The sequence below is a fragment of the Chiloscyllium punctatum genome, chromosome 26 (assembly GCF_047496795.1).
Source record: "Chiloscyllium punctatum isolate Juve2018m chromosome 26, sChiPun1.3, whole genome shotgun sequence".
Lineage (NCBI taxonomy): Eukaryota > Metazoa > Chordata > Chondrichthyes > Orectolobiformes > Hemiscylliidae > Chiloscyllium > Chiloscyllium punctatum.
The window spans coordinates 55,344,452-55,368,453 of record NC_092764.1 but is presented as its reverse complement, the minus strand read 5'-3'; the positions used below and the strand labels follow the sequence as shown (position 1 = coordinate 55,368,453).

Genomic DNA, 24,002 nt, shown 5'->3' with positions numbered 1-24,002 from the left:
GTCCTTAGTTGGTAGGATTAGGGAAAACCCAAAGGTTTTCTATAGGTATGTCAGGAAGAAAAGGATGACTAGGGTAGGTATCGGTCCAGTCAAGGATAGTAGTGGGAAGTTGTGTGTGGAGGCGGAGGAGATCGGTGAGACACTAAATCAATACTTTTTGTCAGTATTCACTCAGGAACAAGACGTTGTTGCCGATGTGAATACTGAGTCACAATTAATTAGAATGGACGGCTTTGAGGTATGTAGTGAAGAGGTGTTGGAAATTCTGGAAAGGATGAAAATAGATAAGTCCCCTGGGCCTGATGGCATTTATCCTAGGATCCTCTGGGAAGCTAGGGAGGAAATAGCGGAGCCATTGGCCTTGATTTTTATGTCGTCGTTGTCTACGGGAATAGTGCCAGAAGACTGGAGGATAGCGAATGTGGTCCCCTTGTTCAAGAAGGGGAGCAGGGATACCCCGAGTAACTATAGGCCAGTGAATCTCACTTCTCTTGTGGGCAAAGTCTTAGAGAGAATTGTAAGGGATAGGATTTATGAACATCTGGATAGGAATAATGTGATCAAGGATAGTCAGCATGGTTTTGTGAAGGGCAGGTTGTGCCTCACAAACCTTATTGAATTCTTTGAGAAGGTGACCAAGGAAGTGGACGAGGGTAAAGCAGTAGATGTGGTGTATATGGATTTTAGCAAGGCGTTCGATAAGGTACCCCATGGCAGGCTAATGCAAAAACTACGGAGGTATGGCATTGAGGGTGCATTAGAGATTTGGATTAGGAATTGGCTGGCTGGAAGTAGACAGAGGGTAGTAGTTGATGGTAAAGGTTCATCTTGGACGCAGTTACTAGCGGTGTTCCACAAGGATCTGTTTTGGGACCATTGCTGTTTGTCATTTTTATAAATGACCTGGAGGAGGGGCTTGAAGGCTGGGTGAGCAAGTTTGCGGATGATACGAAAGTCGGTGGAGTGGTGGACAGCGAAGAAGGATGTGGCAGGTTACAGCGGGATATAGATAAGTTGCAGAGCTGGGCAGTAAGTGGCAAATGGAGTTCAATGTAGCTAAGTGTGAAGTCATTCACTTTGGTAGGAGTAACAAGAAGATGGATTACTGGGCTAATGGTAGACTACTTGGTAGTGTGGATGAGCAGAGGGATCTTGGTGTCCATGTACACAGATCTTTGAAAGTTGCCACCCAGGTAAATAGTGCTGTGAAGAAGGCATATGGTGTACTGGGCTTTATTGGTAGAGGAATTGAGTTCCGGAGTCCTGAGGTCATGTTGCAGTTGTATAATACTCTGGTGCGGCCTCATCTGGAGTATTGTGTGCAGTTTTGGTCGCCATATTATAGGAAGGATGTGGAGGCATTGGAACGAGTGCAGAGGAGGTTTACCAGGATGTTGCCTGGCATGGTAGGAAGATCGTATGAGGAAAGGCTGAGGCACTTGGGGCTTTTCTCATTGGAGGAAAGAAGGTTTAGGGGAGATTTAATAGAGGTGTACAAGATGATTAGGGGTTTAGATAGGGTTGACAGTGAGAACCTTTTTCCGCGTATGGAGTCAGCTGTTACTAGGGGACACAGCTTTAAATTAAGGGGTGGTAGGTATAGGACAGATGTTAGGGGTAGATTTTTTACTCAGCGGGTTGTGAGTTCATGGAATGCCCTGCCAGTAGCAGTGGTGGACTCTCCCTCTTTATGGTCATTTAAGCGGGCATTGGATAAACATATGGAGGTTTTTGGGCTAGTGTAGGTTAGGTAGGCTTCGGTCGGCGCAACATCAAGGGCCGAAGGGCCTGTACTGCGCTGTATTTTTATATGTTTTATGTAATATCATTTTTAAATTGAATTGTACTTAACCTAAGTTGTTCCCAACCCTCACTGGTCAGAAGTATGATACAACTTCCATAAAGTGTGACTATTTCCTTTACCCTATTTCTTTCCCAGTCTCACTTTGTATCTCTCACTTCTTTAAAATGATACATTCTGTCAGAATGAATCTCACAATTCATTCAACACTCTAAAGTGCCAACTGGTGAAACATGAAGGCTTTGGACAGGGAGTCAGAGTTGAGGAGGTAGGACAAGTTTAAATCATCAAAGCTGATTTGCCTTTATTGGATTGGAGCACCTGAAAAGTGCTGTAACATAGATCATTCAAAATCATTAAGAATTTGTTGATATCATTCATGTTTATCACGATAAATAGCATTGATTTGCCACTGGATCTTGTTTATTGCAAGTTGGTTAAATGAGGAGTTGGTGCCACTTGTAGATTCCAAAAGATTCCCATTGCTGCAGTTCTTCACTGCCAACGGTCTTTCCTCAGTCATCTTGGTTCAGTAAATTTATTACTGAAAGCACTATGAGGCAAAAATATAACTGCTTTTCTTTCAACAATTTATAATGATAGGCACAATGCTAAATCTGCTCTGAGAAAGTGCTATTGAGAAAAGCTAGGTTCCCCCTCCCCTCTCCATTGGTACCTATTTTAATCTCTCCAGTCTGCAAGATAACCCTGAAATACAAACTGGAACATTTGCACAAAGAAGAGGTAGTGCATCTCATAGCTTGTCCTGGATTCCTGTTCCAGATCAAAACATTAAATAGCTATAATGCAGCCAATAATGAATCTGTAAAAACAAACAGTAAAAGTAATATACAGTGCTCTGCTCTGGGATATTTATGTACGTTCAGCTTAAAATATTTTATTTCCTATTTTCTATTATACATTTAAAAAAATTGTATCGAAAATGATTGAAATCATGTCCTGTTTCTGATTTTTGCAGGATATTTCAGTGAGGTATACTGGACAGACATCTGCGCAAGTTTTAGTCTGTTTATGCTGAAGTATTTTTCTCCTTGAAAGACCACATTGATTCTTAAGCACTCTTCTTCAATACTGATTGGAAAGATTTTCTTCTAAAGTTAAAGTTGCTTCTTCTGTGCCTTTCAAGTTAGCTGTAGGTAACAGTGCTGTTATGTAGGTTTCACCTTTATCTGTAAGGTTAATAGTGATTAATACAGAATCTGACATTCTTTGAACATTTTTAATATTGATTACATTACTTTTCCAAATAAATAATGGGCAATATAAACTGGACAATGAAGAAGGGAAGAACCAGCATTCAAATTTTCTGTTTAACTACCGTCCTATATTTTTAATAGTGAGGTGAAGCAGAACAATCTACTGGTAAGGGAATAATTGTGACTGGATTTCTTGTTTGAAACAGACTACCATCTTGTTAACATCACATGATGCCCCCAGAATTTGGCAGAACTGAAGCCTTGAAAATGTCAGAGTTGTTTTTAAATAATGCAGATGGCATATATCTTTCTGGTTAAGACAGTATCTGGATTTCTTTAGAAACTGCACATGGCATTCAATTTCCATATCATTTAATAGATTTGAAAAAATTAGAAGGTTTAACTGTTTTCCTGCATGTTCAAAATATCAGAATAAAACACCTATGGAGCGGGTTTGAGTGGCTGTCGGAGGGGAGGGCCGTGGCAGCAAGGGTGACCAGGGTCGGGGACGTGCTGGGTGCCGGGGGCCTGGGCTTGACGCTGCCGCAGGACATAGCGAGCAGGGCAGCGGTAGACGTCCAGTATGTGGCCACCGCCATCTGCTGCCTTAAAACGGCGGTGCTCGGACCCGACGTAGTGTACCAGTTGGAGGACGCTCAGGTGTGTGGTGGGATCTTGTCCGCGCTCACCCCAGCCCAGACGGAATTACACATTGGCCCCAAGGTCCCGTACTTCCCACGGAAGCCTGTGCCCCACAACTGAGCCGCCTCCGGAATTTTAATTTTGTCCCCTTAAAGGATGTAAAAAGGCGGGTCCTGTATAGACTGCTGCTGCACACCATCCACCTCTTCTCCCTCATCCACCTCTTCTCCCTCATCCACCGTCCGGACACGCCTTGGCGTGCCCATTTGCCACCGGGCGGTGGGGATCCCCAGTGGAGGGCTCTCTACGCGGGAGTCCTCCCCCTTTCTCTCAGGGATCTGGGGTGGAGGGTGCTGCACGCAGCAGTCCCCTGCAACCACAGATTGAGGTGGTTCACGGACTCTCAGCCCAACTGCTTGTTCTGTGGCGCTGTGGAGTCCGTGGACCATGTATATATTGGGTGTGGGCGTTTGCACTCCCTTTTTGATTTTCTGAAAAACCTCCTTCTCTGCTTTTGGTTGTACATCAGTCCCACGCTCCTGATCTTCGGGCACCCGGTACGGAGGAGGGAGGGTAGGTCTGAAGACCTCCTCATGGGTCTGCTCCTGGGCCTGGCCAAACTGGCCATCAACAGGTCGAAGCAGCGGGCCGTGGAGGGGGTCGTTAGGGCCGACTGCCTGCCCCTCTTCCGCGGTTACGTTAGAGCCTGGTTGTCCTTGGAGAAGGAGCACGCGGTGTCCACCAACACCATGGAGTTGTTCCGGGAGAGGTGGATGCCACAGGGCATGGAGTGCATTATTTCCCTTTCCAACTCTATTTTGATTTAGTCCCTACCCTCTCCTTTACTGTTTTGATCACACAGCATTGCCCTTTGATGTGAAGGGCAGTGCTTGTCACTGGCCACTCGAGTGTTTTCCTATCTTCCTGGTGGTGGAAATTGAATAAAGATTTGTGCACTTAGTGTCTTTCACTGTGTCTCACACCTGCACACACACACCATGGGTGCTGGGGAAAAAATAAGCAGTACTGCGGTTAGGTGGTAGTGTGGGGGTTAAATTTAAAAAAAATATAATCAGGAGATCATTACCGAAAAAAATGAAAAAAAGAACACACCTATGGACACCTGATATAGCTTCAACAGAGCTCAGATTAGGACTGAGGGCATACTTTGTATTAGCCATAGAGTCACTTTGTTCAGTTGAGTTGGTTCCACAAGTGCAACCCTATAAAGAAAGATTAATCACAAATACTTTTAAAGCTTCTTACAGGCTGCCTAACCTGTAGTTGATTGACCTCAGGGATAGTGTAGAATAACGCTGACTGGGTAGTTTCAATCTCTGTCCCAGTTCATGGAGGACCTTCTTCCATACCTTGTCCAACACTTTGTGGAATAATGTCCCTATATAACCAAGCTATACAGCCAAATGTATATCTATCTCTCTTTCTAATGGGGAGAGATTCCAGTGGGTTTGGCTTAATGTTTGCCTGAATCAGCTTTCATTTCTTGTACACGTTTAATAACAGCGTCAAGTTCAATATGTATGCTGACAGACCCAATCTCTGTTTATTGTCACATGTCATATTCAATGTTCATTCCTAGATGACCTGAAGTTTTCCTCAGTTAACTGTTGAGATGACTACAGCTATTGTTTTGATCCCCATCAAATCTGTTGCCTGATCCCTGCCAGAGGCTGTAATTATTGGCATCTATTTAATCTAGATGAACTTCCAAACATATAGCCATTCATCTCTAAGGTTATCTATTTACTGAAACAAAACGATTGTTCCTGTCTCTGTTCATTTGCTGCTAAAACACTATGCCTCAGATTGGACTATTCCAATGCTTTTCTAGTGAGCTGCCCGTTGTCCACACAGGATACACATGATTTTATCCAAACCTCTTTCATATCTGGACCTTTGCCTATTCCCATCCATTAATAATGCTTGCAGTCCAAAATGTCCAATTTCAAAATCTTCAATCTTGCTTTCCAGATTCCTTCATGAGCTTTGCCTCTCCCGTGTTTCTGTAACTTCCTCCATCCCTGAAAACCATTAATCTCTGTACTACATATACATCCTTGATTTTAACTGCAGGACTGGTGTCCTTTGCACAATCATCACAAGGTTAGCAATGGGAAGTTCACAGATGATGGCAGTATTTGCTATCATCCATGACTTATACTGAACCATTTCCTTGTGCAGTTAGACCTGGATAACATTCAGGTTTGTGCTGATAAATGACAAGTAACATGCTATAGGGAGTGAGCAGTGTCATGCTCTGCCAGTAAGACAGCACAGAGACACCAAGCAGAATTGTACAATTCTGATGTTCCAAACTTGAATGATCAATAGACGCTTAATATGTAGGCTTGTTTTGCAAATCCATATCCACAATTCATTAGGTCCTGTCTGCTGCCAGTTTCTTATCATTTTAACAATATATAAATGAAAAGAAGACAAGAAAGAGGAAATAAACTGGACGATCGTCACCAACTCAGTAGCTGGTTTCATACTTGTAATGATAGTCTCATAACCTAAGTATGGTGGCATGGCAGGAGAAAACCAAACTGCAACAAGTAACTTCTTAAAAATAAACTATCTAATTTTCAATTTTTAAACAAAGGATTAGTCAACTTCATACTTTCTGGTTTCATTGGGTTGCTCAGCTGATTCAATTGTTTTTCAGAGGTAGCCAGCATTCTCATTTGGAGAAATAGTTGTGAAGGATGGTGGTTTGTAAATAGAGAGGGGAGAAACACTGATTAGTACAGCTAAGCTGTGTTTAAAAAATTGCTGTTTTCCATCCCCTTCCTGAGAGGGTGGAATGGGGTCTCCAGTTTGGATGGAATGAGGGTTGAAGAGCAAGGGGTGGCTCTCAATGGGATCTACTTCCTGATGCCAAGTTTCTCGATCAAACGCAGAGTGCCTTTCAATGACTAATTTCTCTCCTTCCTGGGAGAGCACAAACAAACCTTTGAATTGACTTCGAGGGGGGAGCATTAAATTCTATCCTTAATCTCATACTTCTAGCCTGTATGTGAATTGGTCAGAATTTCAAGGAGCTGGTTGCAATGAGTGAAGTCTAAAGTGCATCTACCTGTTATTGAGCAGGTACCTTTCAATCTTATAAGCCTTCAATTTTCAAGTTAAACTTTTAACTTCTTAGAACATGAGATATTCTTTCTGCACCAAGGAACATCTCAACCATTGATTCTGAGAGTTCCCTGAGGCTTCTATTCAAAGCTGTGAAGCAAAATGGTAGAAATAGGTTGTCTCTATTTTCTACCTTAACAGTGAAATAAGTCATAAATAGTGAAGTGACTTGGTATGGTAAAAGAACTAGGAGAAAGTGAGGACTGCAGATGCTGGAGATCAGTCGAGAGTGTGGTGTGGTATGTGCAGCCTCATTTCTGATGAAAGGCTTATGCCTGACACATCGATTCTTCTGCTCCTCGGACGCTGCCTGACCTGCTGTGCTTTTCCAGCACCACACTCTTGACTCTAATTGGTATGGTTTACTGTATCACAACAAATCCCACAGATTTCAATATTTGCTGTATCTTACATATGCTGTACATATGATTAGCTGTATGCGCTGTGTGTAGTATGTATTGCCTGTACCAAAATTCTGTGTAAAATAGTCTAGGAATGAAAATAGTGGTAAGTCATTTCCCTAATTACTGAATTTTGGGAAAAAACAGCAAATAAAAGTAAAATACTGCAGATGTTGGAAATCTGAAATAAAGAAAAAATATTGGAGAAACTTAGCAGGTCTAGCAGTATCCATGGAGAGAGAAACAGAGTTAAACATAGAGTTTCTGATATAATTCATCTTTAGAACTTAATTAAATGGTCAGCTCTACCTTCGGATGGTAAACGTTCTTCATTGTTCTCTTTTTCTTCCCAGTCATTGGCCACTTTCCTTGTTGATATTGAATACAATGATGAATGCTTTTCTGTGCTGGTCATTTCATCCTGAATTAGACTTTTTTGCAATGCTACAGATTTTCTTGGAAGTGGTACAGGATTTATACTTTGTTCTTTGTTTCCTTGTTGCAGATTTTTCCTGCGAGGTGGAGGAAGCAGGATTCTCTGGTCTCCTAATGGCATTTCTTGTCTTTTTGCTTCTTCTTTATTGTCAGATTCTGCATTCCTGGCTCCTGTGGATAACTGTTCTTCAAAATTCTCTTCTTTATCTGATAAACAAATGAAGACTCCTTCTTTAAAAATTATGCAAATATCAGGATGTTGGTTTTTAAAATCTTTTTCTTCTTACCTCTATGCACAAATGAACCTTATGGAATTGTCACTTATTGTGCCTTTTTACTGAAAGTAACTACTTTTCACAGCTCACAGGACCCATCATTTGCCTAACACTTCACTGCAATGCCAGTACTGATACATTACCCTAAACAATAATATTGGAAGGCTATTCAAACTACAAGCATACAGACAACCTTATTGTTTCCTGGTGCAGGAGTTCTAGCAGATTATTATTCTGCGTAGCAAAATATACCAGTTGTAGCACCCAAAGACCACACCAGCAGAACTCAGTTATTCAAAAGCTGGGGAATAAAATTGGCTATCTCTGATTTATATAAATCAATGCTACAATGGCTCATTTACCCACTACATCTCTGATTGCCTGTGTCATGGTCTTAAAAAAAATTCGCCATTATAAAGTTATTATCAAGCCAAGACCAGTGTCATTGCACTTGATCTGAACATTCTTTAAACCTTTGGTGTTCCTCAGTTAGAGCGTCCAGTTGAGAATGATTATAAGGAATTGTATTTGCAGTAAAACCTTTATTAGAGCACAAGAGCTTCTTACCATATTTTATCATCATTCATCAGCCTTGATTCCAGTTAATAAATCCAGTTTCAGAACATGGGGCTACCACGGTTTTGCTAGATTTCTGCTGACATTAATATTAATAACGGGAAGGAAAACTTGGAGTTGGCATGTCTTCTGTTTCAGTACAGTAAATCAAAATTCCAATTGATTGTCTTTTCAAAATATCCTAAATATTCCACAAGTAATGTCTGTGGTCATGTAATTAATGTCAGGATTATGCTTTGGTTTCAATAAGTTAATTGATGAGAAGGTTGCATGTGAAGGAAGTTGCCTTGTGGGTAACTTAAAAGGTGGTGGCCAATTACTATGCAACTGTAAGTTGGCAAAAGTCAATGTCTTCAGGAGAAGGTGAGAAAAAGAGTGGTGTGAAGCATGCATAGCTGTAAAATGTTCAATAACTACCATTTTCCACAGTATTTAAGTCTTAAAAGCTGGAGAAATATATTTTAAAAATTACCTGCATTATTGACTGCAAACGTTTTAGCCATATTGGTCAGTGCAGAAAGTTTCAAAGATTGAGGGGGAGGCTGTGGTATGTTCTTTCCAGGGATTCCTCCTAAAACAAAACACTAACTGTAAAAGATCTATTTTTCTTATCTTGAACAGTATACATACAAATGAAATGCCTTTACAAAGAAACTGATCTCACAAGATCAATACAAGGGAACCATTTTTACTCGTTCATCTATAAAAATCATTGCTACCTGATGAAGGAGCAGTGGTCCGAAAGCTAGTGCTTCCACATAAACCTGTTGGACTATAACCTGATGTCGTGTGATTTTTATTTTGTCCTTTACAGCTGCAATAGTTTCAAGGTGTTATCTAGCAGAACGCTACAAAAGTTTGATGCACATTCTTTTTAATAATTTCATATAAAGATCTTCAGTGTATTATTAAAATTGTGTTTAGATTCAGTGAGAAGCATTTTCTGGTAAACTTCATCCTGTATTTGTGGTAGATTAAATATATTGTTTTCATACTAACCCTGTATTGAAGACGTTGGCCCAAGTTTGGCTAGAGTTATTACAGCACAGAATACATCTCTTTGCCTCAGCAAGCATATGCCATCTCATTTTCGAGCAGTCCGCCAGTCCCATTCCTCAACTGTTTTCCTGAAGTTCTGCAAGCTTATTTCTCTCAACTGCTCATCCAGTTTGTTAAAAAAATGATTATCTCAGCTTTCTTCATTATCGTAGGCAGAGAGTTCCAGCAAATTACCACTTCATAACCCCTAGTCCATTTACCATCAGCTGACAGGAACAGCTTCAATTCCTCCCTTAAACTCTCCAAGGAGAACAACCATAGTTCTCCAATCTAATCTAGTAGCTACATTCCCTCCTTGAACCATTATGGTACGTTTTCTCTGAATCCTCACATGCTTCCTAAATTGTGCTGACAACTGGACACCATACTTTGGTTGTGCTCGACCAGAGCTTCATAAAGCACAACTTTCCAGCTTTTGTAAAGAGTGTCTCTATATGAGATTCAAAATCATATACTCTTTGTTGACTATTCTTCCAAATTGTACAACTACATTTAAAGATTTTTGCACACAAGCCCCAGGTCCATCTGTCCTTGTAGAATTTAATATGTTAGACTCTCCTTGTCACTTGTTTGCATTAAATTGTATTTGTTAGTTATCTGCTCATTCTGCTAACCATCTATTGGTACCATCCTTACTGTTTGCCAACTTCAGAGTTTGGCATCATTGACATTTTCAATTCTACTCTTCTCCAATATTCAAAATATCTATCAATAAGCGTATATTAACTAACCTTTGAGGGAGACCATTGTGTACTCCAATCTGAGAAACAGCCATTTACTATGACTTGATGTTTTCTGTCCTTAGGGTAATTTATATCCAAGGTGACAATCACGTTTCTATTCCAAAAGCTTCAGTTCTTTTGTTAACCAACCTTCTATGTCATATATTGCTAAAAGCCTTTCTTAAAAACCACATGGATAACATCCATTTTATTTTGTCATCAACTTCCATTTACTTCAGCTAGTTAAGCATAGGTTGCCTTTTACAAATTCATCTTAGCCATCTTTAATTAACTCAAAACCCTCCAAGAGCTGCTTAATATTTTATGAACGGGGTCATGTTTGTGACTTTCCTACATTCTCTTGCCTCTCCCATAACTAGGTAAGTTTGAATAATTATGGCAAACTCTTCTGCTATCCCACGTTTCCTCAGCAAACTGTGATACAAATCCAGGCTACATGATTTATTGATTTTAAGTACAACCAGCTGTTCTATTACATTCCACCTGTCAATTTTGACTTCAAACATTTACTATCTCTGCTTTCATCGATAGTTTGTCAGTGCCCTCTTCTGTCGTAGACACCAATACAATATACTTACAAAGTATTCTAGCCTTGCCCTGCATCTCTAAGCATGCATCATTCTCTTTGTCCCCGATAGATCCCATACTGCCTTTTGCAACCCACTTACTATTAACTTGCTGGTAGAACATGTTGGATTCCAGTATGTTTTGGCCACAATTCTATTCTCATATTTTATCCTCACCTGTCTTTCTTCTCCTCCTCATCTGCCCCTCAACCTTTTCTTGTTTGCAGAAAATACCATCTTCTTCCAGAACATAGAACAGTACAGCACAGTACAGGCCCTTTGGCTCGTGATCTTGTGCAGAGCATTTATCTTAATCTAAGACCAACCTAACCTACACACCCCTCAATTTATTGCCATCCATGTGCTTGTCCAGCAGTTGCTTAAATGTCCCTAGTGTGTCTGACTCTACTACCACCACTGGCAGTGCATTCCATGCAACCAAAACTCTGTAAATAACCTTCCTCTGACATCACCCTATACCTTCCTCCAATCACCTCAAAATTATGACACCTTGTGACAGCCATTTCTTTACTGGGGAAAAGACTCTGGCTATCTCATCTATCTAGGCCTTTCATTACCTTGATAGAGGTGTACAAGTCACCTCCCTTCTTCTCTCCAGTGTGAAAAGCCCAAGCTCACTCAACCTCTCTTCATAACACATACCTGCAACCCAGGCAACATCCTGGTAAAATCTCTATTGCACCCTCTCTAATGCACCTACACCCTTCCTATAATGAGATGTTCAGAACTGGACACAATACTCCAAGTGTGGTCTAACCAGCATTTTAGAGAACTGCAGCAAAACCTCATGGCTCTTAAACTCAATCCCCCATTAATGAAAGCCAAAACACCAAAAGTATTCTTAACAACCCGATCAACTTGGTGGCAACTTTGAGGGATCTATGTACGTGGTCCCAAGATCCCCTGCTCCTCCACACTGCCAAGAATCCTGTCTCTAACCCTGTATTCAGGATTTAAATTAGACTTTCCAAAATGAATCACTTCACATTTATCCACTTCTTAGCCCAGCTTCACATCCGGTTAATGTCTTGTTGTAGCCTGCAACAGCCCTCGAGACTATCCAACACCATCGACCTTTGTGTCATTGGCAAACTTACTAACCCACTCTTCCACTTCTTCATCCAAGTCATTTATAAAAACTACAAAAAGCAGAAGCTCAAGAATAGATCCCTGCAGGACACCACTGGTCATTGACCTCTAGGCAGAATACTTCCATTCACAACCACTCGCTGTCTTCTTTCTGCTAGCCAATTCCGTATACAGACAGCCAGATTTTCCTGTATCGCGTACCTCCTAACATCCTGAATGAGCCTGTGGGGAACCTTATCAAATGCCTTTACTGAAATCCATATACACCACTTACACTGCTCGACCTTCGTCAACTTGTCACATCCTCTAGAACTCAATAAGGCTTGTGAGGCATGACCTGCCCCTCACAAAGCCATTCTAATTATCTTTAATCAAACTATGTTTTTCCAAATCATCATACGTCCTATCCCACAGAATCCTTCACATACTTTGCTTACTACAGATGTAAGACTGACTGGTCTGTAATTCCCAGGGGTTTCCCTATTCCCTTACTTGAACAGAGGAACAAAGTTCGCATCCCTCCAATCATCTGGTACTACTCCCGTGGGGGGTGAGGATGCAAAGATCATTGCCAGAGGCACAGCAATCTCATTCCTTGCTTCCCTTAGTAACCTTGGATATATCTGGTCCAGCCCTGGGGACTTATCTATGCTTCCCAAAATTTCCAGCACATCCACTTTCTTAACATCAATTTGTTCAAGCCTATTAACCTGGTCCACAGCGTTCTCACTATTAACGAGGTCCCGCTTTCTAGTGAATACTGAAGCAAAAACTCATTTAGGGCCTCCCCTACCTCTTCAGACTCCAGGCACAAGTTCCCTCCACTCTCTCTGATCATTCTCTTATTCCTCATGTAAGTGTAGAACACCTTTGGAAATCCCTTAATCCTTCCCACCAAGACTTTTTCGTGCCCCCCCCCCCCCAAATTTATCCTCAGTCCATTTGGAGTTCTGTCCTAGCTACCTTGTAATCCTCCAAGCTGTGCCAGATCCTTACTTCCTCAACCTTAAGTAAGCTTCCTCCTTCCTCTTGATGAGATTCTCATCATCCAAGGCTCGTTGACCCTCCAATTTCTTGCCTGTCTCAGTGGGACAAAGTTATCCAACACTTGCAACAAGTGCTTCTTAAACAGCCTCCACATTTCTGTTGTGCATCTCCCGTAGAAAACAGTTAAACTTGAAAGGAGTCAGAAAAGATTTACAAGGATGTTGCCAGGATTGTACCATTTCAGCTATAGAGAGAATAGGCTGGGGCTGTTTTCCTTGTAGCATTGGAGTCTGAGGGGTGACCTTATAGAGGTTTATAAAATCATGAGGGGCATGGATAGGATAAATAGGCAAAGTATTTTTCCTGGGCTGGGGGAGTCCAGAAGTAGAGGGGCATAGGTTTAGGGTGTGAAAGATATAAAAGGGACCTCAGGGGCAACATTTTCAGGCAGAGGGTGGTGTGTGTATGGAATGAACTGCCAGAGGATGTGCTGGAGCATTTAGTACAATTGTAGCATTTAAAAGGCATCTGGATGGGTATAGGAATGCTTTAGAGGGATATGGGCCAAGTGCTGGCAAATGGGATCAGATTAAGTTAGGATATCTGGTTGGCATGGATGAATTGGACCAAAGGGTCTGTTTCCACGCTGTATATCTCTATGACTCTAGAACAATTGTTCCCAATTTATAGTCTGTCCAATAGCAGTATAATTTCCTCTCCCCAATTAAATACCTTCCCATACTGTCTGTTCCTATCCCTCTGCATTGCTATGGTAAAGGTGAGGCAGTTGTGATCATAGTCACCGAAATGCTCTCCCACTGGGAGATCTGACAACTAGCCTGGCTCATTGCCTGGCACCAAATCCAATATGTTCCGCCCCCGCCCCCGTCAGCTTATCTACATACTGAGTCAGGAATTCCTCCTAGACACGCCTGACAAAATCTGCTCCTTCCTGACCATATGCACTAAGGAGGTTACAATCAATATTGGGAAAGTTGAAGTCACCCATAACAACAACTCTGTTACATTTGCACCTTTCCAAGATCTGCTGTCCAATCTGTCCTTCCACGTCTCTGCTGCTATTGGGTGGTCTATAGGAAACACCCAAAAAAGTGACTGCTCCTTTCCTGTTTGACTTTCACCCATACTGACTCAGTAGACTACTCCTTAACAGCCTCCTTTTCTACAGCTGTTTCATTCTCTATAAATGTCCCTAAACTGTAACTGAAACATTGCCTTTCCCTCTTGTTCTGCTGCAGTTTTTCCTGCCAAAGTAGTTCCATTTTACCCTTGCTGTATCCTCTCTTATTCCATTTTAGTGACCCCTCATCCAATGTAAAAGATCTGCTTTAGATTGCTCCTTGCTCATCTTCACTGCTAACCACTTTAACCTATAAGGGTTCACCTCATTCCCACAACTAGATCCATAAATGGGGATGGTGGCGTTGTAGTAATCTGACTGGACTAATGATCCAGAGGCACAAACTATTGCTCTGGGGACATGGGTTCCAAATTTCAGATGGTAGAATTTAAATTAAATCAATAAATCTTGAATTGAAAAATAGTCTCAGTTACTGTCATTGATTAGTTCACTAATGTCTTTTAGGCAAAGAAATCTGCTATCCTTTCCTAGTCTGGTCTATGTGTGATTCCAGATCCTCTTAGTGTCATAGTAAGCCATCCCGTTCAAGAGCAGCAAATGTGCTCCTTAACATATTTATAAATTCCTCCTGACTTCTTACCATTTGCTTTAACATTACTTGGAGTAATTGAAGTCCTCCAATATTTCCACTTTACAGTTCTGGCACATCTTTGCAACTTCAGCGCAGAGTTGCTTCTCTAGATCTCTTTTGCTATTTGGAGAAATTATTCCCAAAGCGATAGTTGTTTTGCAACTTCACTTAAATGGCTTTTGCCCTGACTCCAAGGGTATCCCTTTGCTACAACACTACAATGTCTTACTGTTTATTATTAATGAAACATTATAGTGAACTCTGTTGTTTTATCTATTTGTTGCTGAAATGTTTCTTTAAATAAAAGTTTTTTAGTTACAGTTTAAGTCATAAAGTCTGAAAAAGTTGTTCAAGTAGATTTAGGCAAGTATAAGTTTCTGTTGGTTTTTGTAACATTTTATTTTGCACCTACATTAATAGAAAGGAAAACCTGTAACCTGTAAATGGTATCGATTATTTTCTTTGGACAATATATCATCTTCTTAAAAAAACTCGCTTAATATCAAAGAAAAGCATTTCATATCTTAGATCTGGATATAGGATATACTTTTAAGTTACTTCACTCCATTAGTTTAGATCCCACTGATTCCTGTGCAGCTTAGTGTTTGAAACTATAATAATTCAGAAAGCATGTCCACATCATAGAATCCTGAAAGTTAAACTGTTGATATAATACAAGACGACTTGTACATTAGTTACTTTATCACTGCATTACCATATCTCCAAGTAATCCAGATCACTGGGCTAATGTTCCCAGGATAAGGGCTCAGGCCCCATCGTGAGAGATTTGGTGCTGGTGAAATTTGAATTAAATTTTATAAAATTTGGTCTAAGAGCAATCATGTAACCACAGTTGTATGTCGAAAATATCCAACTGGTACACTGATATCTTGTAGGAAAGGAAATCTGCCATCTTTACCTCGTCTGACCTACATGTTATTTTGGATTTAGTATTCTTTAATGAAGTAAGATTAATTAATTATCGCAAAGTAAAAGGATCCCGTAGGTAAGAGTGATTATAACATTCTGTAATTTCAAAATCAGTTTGAAGACAAGAAACTTGAGTTCCACACTAATGTTGTTGTGTTTAATAAAGCACAGGCTTGAGAGCATTTTTGGCTTTAGTGAATTGAGCAGGAAGACTGAAAGGTAAGACTATTGGTTGTCAGTGGCAGACATTTAAGGAAGGTGTTCAGTTCCTCCCAACTAAAATTTATGACAAAGGGAAAGAAAAATTGTAACGGGGGCAAAGCATCTATTGCTAAACAAAGAAATTACAGATAACATAAAGAGAAAAAACTACGACACACTATGCCGCTTTATATATTACCACATAACCCTAACCCTGTTTTTGTGGCAGGCTGGAGGATTGGGAAACCTTTAAAGACCAATAAAGGGTTACTTAAAAAGAGAACAAAGGTGAATTTGGAAAAAAAAATGCATAAAATATGAAAAAAATATAGCAAAAGCTTCGAGAAATACATAGAGGAAGAGAGTAGCTAAAGTGGACATTGATCCTTTAGAGGATGGTACTAGTTAATAATGGGGAGCATAAAAATGGCAGAAACACGAAGTCAGCATTTTGTCTTGGTTTTCATGGTGGAGGATACTAAAACCCTCCCAATAGTAACAAGTAATGTAAAGGATACAGGATAAAGGAGAATCTTATAACAATTGCCATCATTAGGGAAAGTATACTAAGCCAACTATTGGAATTAAAGACAGACTGGTCCCCAGGCCTGATGGCCTTCATCTTAGGGTCTTAAAGAAATTGATAGCACAGATAGTAGATGCATTGGTTATAATATTTCAAAATTGTTTAGATTCTAGATAAGTTAGAATGGATTAGAAAAATGCCCCTCATTTTAAGAGATGCAGAAAATAGGAAACTATAGACAAGTTAATTTAATGTCGGTCATTTAGAAATTGTTGGAATCCATTAAGTAATACTGTATATGGACATTTGGAAAATCAAAACGCAATTCATCAGAGTTGGATTTAACATTTCGGTTCGAGTCACCCTTTCTCAGAATTGTTCAACATGTTAATTCTGATTTTTCTCTCCACAGATGCTGCAAGACTTGCTGAGCTTTTCCAGCAATTTCTACTTTTGTCTCTGATTTAGAGCATCTTCAATTCTTTTGGTTTTCATCACATTCAGCATGGTTTTTGTTGTGGTTCTGTTCGCCGAGCTGGGAATTTGTGTTGCAGACATTTCGTCCCCTGTCTAGGTGACATCCTCAGTGCTTGGGAGCCTCCTGTGAAGTGCTTCTGTGATCTTTCCTCCGGCATTTGTAGTAGTTTGAATCTGCTGTTTCTGGTTGTCAGTTCCAGCTGTCCGCTGCAGTGGTCGGTATATTGGGTCCAGGTTAATGTGCTTATTGATTGAATCTGTGGATGAGTGCCATGCCTCTAGGAATTCCCTGGCTGTTCTCTGTTTGGCTTGTCCTATAGTAGTAGTGTTGTCCCAGTCGAATTCATGTTGTGGACTCATAACAGCACACAAACCAATAGCCACTCTCAGACAACAACTCACCAGAATGAAGGACCCAATACCCAGCATGAGCAAAACCAATGTAGTGTACGAAATCCCATGCAAGGACTGCACAAAACACTACTTAGGACAAACAGGAAGACAGCTAATGATCCGCATCCATGAACACCAACTAGCCACGAAACGACACGACCAGCTATCCTTAGTAGCCACACACACAGATGACAAGCAACATGAATTCGACTGGGACAACACTACTATTATAGGACAAGCCAAACAGAGAACAGCCAGGGAATTCCTAGAGGCATGGCATTCATCCACAGATTCAATCAATAAGCACATCGACCCGGACCCAATATACCGGCCACTGCAATGGACAGCTGGAACTGACAACCGGAATCGGTAGATTCAAACTACTACAAATGCCGGAGGAAAGATCACAGAAGCACTTCACAGGAGGCTCCCAAGCACTGAGGATGTCACCTAGACAGGGGACGAAACGTCTGCAACACAAATTCCCAGCTCGGTGAACAGAACCACAATAACGAGCACCCGAGCTACAAATCTTCTCACAGACTTTGAGCATGGTTTTAAGAGGAGTGAATTGTGTTTCACTAATTTGCAAGAGTTCTTCGAATATGTGGCAAGGAAAATGGGTAATTATACAAAGAGAAAATACATAAGATATATTCGTGATAATATATTAGCTTGGACAGAAGTTTAGCTCACCAGCAGACTTAGGATAAATGGGTCTTTTTTGGGTTGGCATGTTGTAACTAGTGAGGTGTCATGGGGGTTGGTACTATTTACAATCTATATTAATGAACTGGATGCAGGAATAGAATGTATTATAGCCAGATTTGCAGACACTAGAATAAGTGGAAAAGTAAGTTGCAATGAAGTAAAAAATATTTACAAATGGATATGGATAGGTTAGGTGAAATGGGCCAAAAGTTGGCAAATGGAGTTTACCGTGGATAAGTATGAGTATATTCGTTTTAGTCAGAAAAATAAAAAGGCAAAGTATTATCTAAATGGAAAGAAACAGCAAAATGGTTCTGGTTGTGTATGAGTCACAGAAAACTAGAATGCAGGTACAACAGTTAATGAGGGTAAATGGAATTCTGGCATTTATTGATAAAGGAATGGAGCATAAAAGTAGGGAAGTGTTTCAACTGTATTGCTGAGACCGCGTCTGGAGTACTTGAGGAATTCAGAGAAGGTTTGAGTCAGAGAGTCACACAGCATAGAAACTTGACATTCAGCCCATCATGTCCAAAATATCATCAAACTACACTCAGCACATTTATCTGCATTCGCTCCATAGTCTAGTATGCTCTGGCATTTTAAATGCTCGTCCAGCTGATTCTAAAATGTTTTGAGAGGACCTGCCTCCACCACCCTCTTAGTTAGTGTGTTTCACATTTCCACCACACTCTGGGTGGAAAAAATGTTTCCTCAGGTCCCCTCTTTACCACTAACTGCTCACCTTAAATTTATGCCCTCTGGTCATTAACTATTTACCATGGGGAACACATTCTCACAATCTGCTCTGTCAGTGCTCCTTACCTCAATCAGAACATAACCCCCTCTGCTCCCAGGAAAACAAACCCAAGCTATCCAGTCTCATCTTATAGCAGAATTTCTATCCCTGGTGACAAACTTGTGAATCTCCTCGACACCCTCTCCAGTGCAATCATGTCCTTCTGATAGTATTATGACCAGAACTGCACACAATATTCCACCTGTGGCCTAACTAATGTTTTATAATATTGTGACAAGACTTCTTTGCTTCTATATTCTGTACCTTTACTAATGAAGGCGAGCATTCCATCATTCCATATGCCTTCATCTGCATTCTGATTACTGTGTGACACCTTCATGGATCTATGGACTTCTACATCAAAGTTCATTTATTCCTCAGTACTGTCTAGGGACCTAACATTTATTGTGTATATTCTTCCCTATTTGACCTCTCAAAATGCATAAATTCACATCTATCAGGATTCCACTTAACAAATAACCCTACCACCCTGTGGCCGACCACTTCAAGTCCCCCTCCCACTCCCACTCCCCCAAGGACATGCAAGCCCTGGGCCGCCTCTGCCTTGGGACCCTCCAACCACACGGCCTCAACATCGACTTCACCAGTTTCCTCATCTCCCCTCTCCCACTTCATCCCAGATCCAACCCTCCAACTCAGCACTGCCCTCTTGAACTGTCCTACCTTTCTATCTTCCTTCCCACTTATCTGCTGTACCCTCCCCACTGACCCATCATAATTACTCCCCCCACCCCCGCATCCACCTATCGTCTTCCCATCCACCTTCCCCCAGCCCCACCTTCACTGTCCTATTTATCTCTCCACTCCCTTCCCCCTTGACCTTCCTGATGAAAGGCTTATGTCCGAAACGCTGATTCTCCTGGTCCTTCGATGCTGCCTGACCTGCTGTGCTTTTCCAGTGCTGCACTTTTCAATTCAGATTTAAATTCCATATGCCAATGCTCTGACCAATTTGTCAGTAGATCAATATCACTCAGTAGCCTGAGATCATTCTCCTCATAAAAAAACACCTCCAATTTCAGTGTCATCCACAAACTTAACTAATTCACAATCCCCAGGATCTGATCAGGTGTACCCGAGACCTCTGTGGGAAGCTAGAGAAGGGATTGTTGGGCCTCTTGATGAGATATTTGTATCATCGATAGTCACAGGTGAGGTGGTAGAAGACTGGAGGTTGGCAAACGTGGTTCCACTGTTTAAGAAGAGCGGTAAAGACAAGCCAGGGAACTATAGACCGGTGAGCCTGACCTTGGTGGGGGGCAAGTTGTTAGAGGGAATCCTGAGGGACAGGATGTACATGTATTTGGAAAGGCAAGGACTGATTAGAGATAGGCAACATGGCTTTGTGTGTGGGAAATCATGTCTCACAAACTTGACTGAGTTTTTTGAAGAAGTAACAAAGAAGATTGATGAGGGCAGAGCAGTAGATGTGATCTATATGGACTTCAGTAAGGCATTCAACAAGGTTCCCCATGGGAGACTGATTAGCAAGGTTGGATACAGAACTGGCTCAAAGGTAGAAGACAGAGGGTGGTGGTGGAGGGTTGTTTTTCAGACTGGAGGCCTGTGACGAGTGGAGCGTCACAAGAATCGGTGCTGGGCCCTCTACTTTTTGTTATTTACATAAATGATTTGGATGCAAGCAAAAGAGGTACAGTTAGTAAGTTTGCAAATGACACCAAAATTGGAGGTGTAGTGGACAGCTAAGAGGGTTACCTCAGATTACAACAGGATCTTGACCAGATGGGCCAATGGGCTGAAAAGTAGCAGATGGAGTTTAATTCCGATAAATGCGAGGTGCTGCATTTTGGGAAAGCAAATCTTAGCAGGACTTATACACTTAATGGTAAGGTCTTAGGGAGTGTTGCTGAACAAAGACCTTGGAGTGGAGGTTCATAGCTCCTTGAAAGTGGAGTCGCAGGTAGATAGGATAGTGAAGGCCCCATTTGGTATGCTTTCCTTTATTGGTCAGAGTATTGAGTACAAGAGTTAGGAGGTCATGTTGCGGCTGTACAGGACATCGGTTAGGCCACTGTGGGAATATTGCATGCAATTCTGGTCTCCTTTCTATCGGAAAGATGTTGTGAAACTTGAAAGTGTTCAGAAAATATTTACAAGGATGTTGCCAGGGTTGGAGGATCTGAGCTACAGGGATAGGCTGAACAGGCTAGGGCTGTATTCCCTGGAGCTGAGGGGTGACCTTATAGAGGTTTACAAAATTATGAGGGGCATGGATAGGATAAATAGGCAAAGTCTTTTCCCTGGGGTCGGGACGTCCAGAACTAGAGGGCATAGGTTTAGGGTGAGAGGGAAAAGATATGAGAGAGACCTAAGGGGCAAGTTTTTCACGCAGAGCTTGGTACGTATATGGAATGAGCTGCCAGAGGATGTGGTGGAGACTGGTATAATTGCAACATTTAAAAGGCATTTGGTTGGCTATATGAATAGGAAGGGTTGGAGGGATATGGGCCGGGCGCTGGCAGGTGGGACTAGATTGGGTTGGGATATCTGGTCGGCATGGACAGGTTGGACCGAAGGGTCTGTTTCCGTGCTGTACATCTCTATGACTCTATGACTAGACTAGTTCCAAAGACGAAAAGCTTATGATGAGAGATTGAACAATTTAAGCCTTCACTTGATAGTGTTTAGAAGAATGTGAGGAGATCGACTTTAGGTATATAAGATGCTAATGGTGATTGACAAAGTAAACGTACAGTGGATGCTTCACTTCTTGGGCTAGCCTAGAATGAGATGTCACAGTTTTAGGCTAAAGGGTGGCAGATTTAAAACAGAGATGAGGAATTACTTCTCTGAAATGGTCTTGAATCTGTGGAATTCAGTACCCCACAGTACACCAGGACACTAAATATATTGAAAGGAGGAGATACAGATTTATAATTAGTAACAGGCTAAAGGGTCATAGGGGGCTGGTAGGAAAGTGGAATTGAGGCCGAGATGAGATCAGCCATGATCATGTTGTACGGTGGAGCAGGCTAATGGGACTGAATTGCCCAATCTAGGATCCAGGCTGTATTTAAGATACATTTTTGAAAAAGGTATAGTAAAAGATAGGCTCTGATTTGATATTTACAGCTAAGAAAAAGTGGGCAATGCGCAGCTTTATCCAACCAGAATAGAGTTGGAGCTCACCCCTGACTTTGATCTTGGAGATGAAACTATGTTGTTTTGCACCAATTTTGTTTCATCTCCAATAACTCATTGCATTATCAATACTTGTGTTTGAATTTTATATGCAAAAAGTGCATGAAGCAAACTTTCACTCCATTTGTGATAGCTGTTGAAATGTATTAAGAGGAAGAGGAGATTTTAAAAGTCATGCCAATATTTGAAAGGTAAATTAAGTTTGCTATGTCTTACCATTACTGTCTGATCCTTTTAATTCTGATTCTACATTCTGAAAAGTAGAAAAGGAAAAGATTGAGTAACCATACAGAATGCATAATGTTTGGTACATGTACTTAGGTGTTTTAATACTTTTGCTCTAAGTTATTAAAACAGCTATTAAACAATACTCTCTATAAATCAGCTAGAAATAATCTATTAATTCAATTGCTTATTAAAGTCAGAAGATCATTTTCTTTTGCTTTACTTGTGTGTTATTGCAGCATCAGGCTGAATTAGGAACTTTTCCCCTGCCCACTGCATACATACTCTGAAATTGGTGCTGTTGCTAATACACGGATAACTTGCAAGCCCAATGATTTGTCAAAGTATTTCTGGAATTCCCATGAGAAATTTAAAACACAGCTTTGTAATTACTTTACATATCATTAATCATTAAATATTCTAAACCCAGGACTACTTCCATCTAAAATCACAAGGGCAGCAGATACTTGGAAACACCACCACATGCAAATTCCCCTTTCAGCAACTCACCATCCTGACTTGGACAGATATTGCTATACTTTCTTTGTTGCCAGGTCAAAATCCTGGGAATCCCTCCCTAAGGACATTGTGGGTCAATCTCTACAGCACATGGACTGCAGCAGTTCAAGAAGGCAGCTCAACACCACCTTCTCTAGGGCAATAAATACTGGTCAGACAGCAATGCCCATGTGCGAATAAAAAGTGTCCATAATGTGTGTGATTTTCACCCAAGTCTCCCGTATTGGCAACGCAACTGTCCAGAGGGAGGTGCTTGACAGCAATCCAGGAAATGTCTCTCCATCCAATCTTCCTCTCCTCCATGCAAATCTGAAACTCAATGGCTGCAATGAAGGAAGAGGAATCACAGGTACGTACTGGCATCCTGCTGCCTTGGTGTCAAGTTTATGTGTTGTATGTTTCTCCAATGACAGTAGAGTGAAACATCATTCTATCCACAAGCTTTTGAAACTTCCTGTAATAAAAATTGTTCCTTACTGTGCTCATTTTATAAATGGGTACAAAAAGGACTAATTTCAGTGTGCGTTATCATGTGTCTCTGGATGTGTGGTAAATGTGTGATGTAGGATTAATGCGAGTTATTTTTCAAATATTAGGCTCTTGGATATGCTAATGCTAATCCTGATTACTCACTTTGGTCCCTTACAAAATATACTGCTCTGAACACAGCATGCCTTGATATTCAAAAATAAGCAAAATAAAAACTGCACTTGAAATATAATTCACCAGTCATGACAGGATTTGGGAGTTCCAAGGGTTAAGAGGGGCCTTTTAAATAGCTAGCAAGATCTTGTAGGAACATGGGAACAGGGGAAAGCTATTTAGCCCCCTTAAGCCTGTTTTGCCATTCACCGAGGTCATGGTTAATCTGTGACATAATTTTACATATCTGCTTTTGACTTTAATCTTATTTTGGATAACAAAAATCTATGAATCACAGCTTAAAAATTAACAACTGATTGAACATCAACTGTTGTGGAAAAGAGTTGTAAACCGCAATATTCTTTGTATCACAGAATTCCTACAGTGTGGAAACAGGCCATCTGACCCACCAAGTCCACACTGACCCTCCAAAAAGAGTATCACACTCAGACTCATTCCCCCACCCTATTACTCTACATATCCCTGAACACTATGGGCAATTTTGCATGGCCAATTCATCTTTAGACTGTGGGAGACACTGGCAGAGCATGCTAACTCCACACAGACAGTCACCTGAGGTTGGAATCGAACCTGGGGTCCTGGCACTGCGAGGCAGGAGTGCTAACCACTGAGCCACTGTGCTACCCATTGGGTGGAGAAGCGTTTTCTAATTTCCCACTTGACGATCGCAGATTTAT

General features: G+C 41.1%; 1 protein-coding gene across 1 annotated transcript in view; it reads right to left on the bottom strand.

Annotated features, from left to right (window-relative positions):
- Window positions 1-779: 779 nt before the first annotated feature.
- Window positions 780-24,002, bottom strand: part of carmil2 (capping protein regulator and myosin 1 linker 2) — a 197,408-nt gene continuing 174,185 nt past the window's right edge. The window contains exons 35-38 of the mRNA XM_072547440.1: window positions 22,135-22,171; window positions 8,973-9,071; window positions 7,524-7,856; window positions 780-2,991 (exon numbers count right to left, since the gene is read on the bottom strand). Of these exons, the coding sequence (XP_072403541.1) occupies window positions 2,888-2,991; window positions 7,524-7,856; window positions 8,973-9,071; window positions 22,135-22,171 (573 nt within the window). The 3' untranslated portion in view covers window positions 780-2,887. The remainder of the gene's footprint in view (window positions 2,992-7,523; window positions 7,857-8,972; window positions 9,072-22,134; window positions 22,172-24,002) is intronic.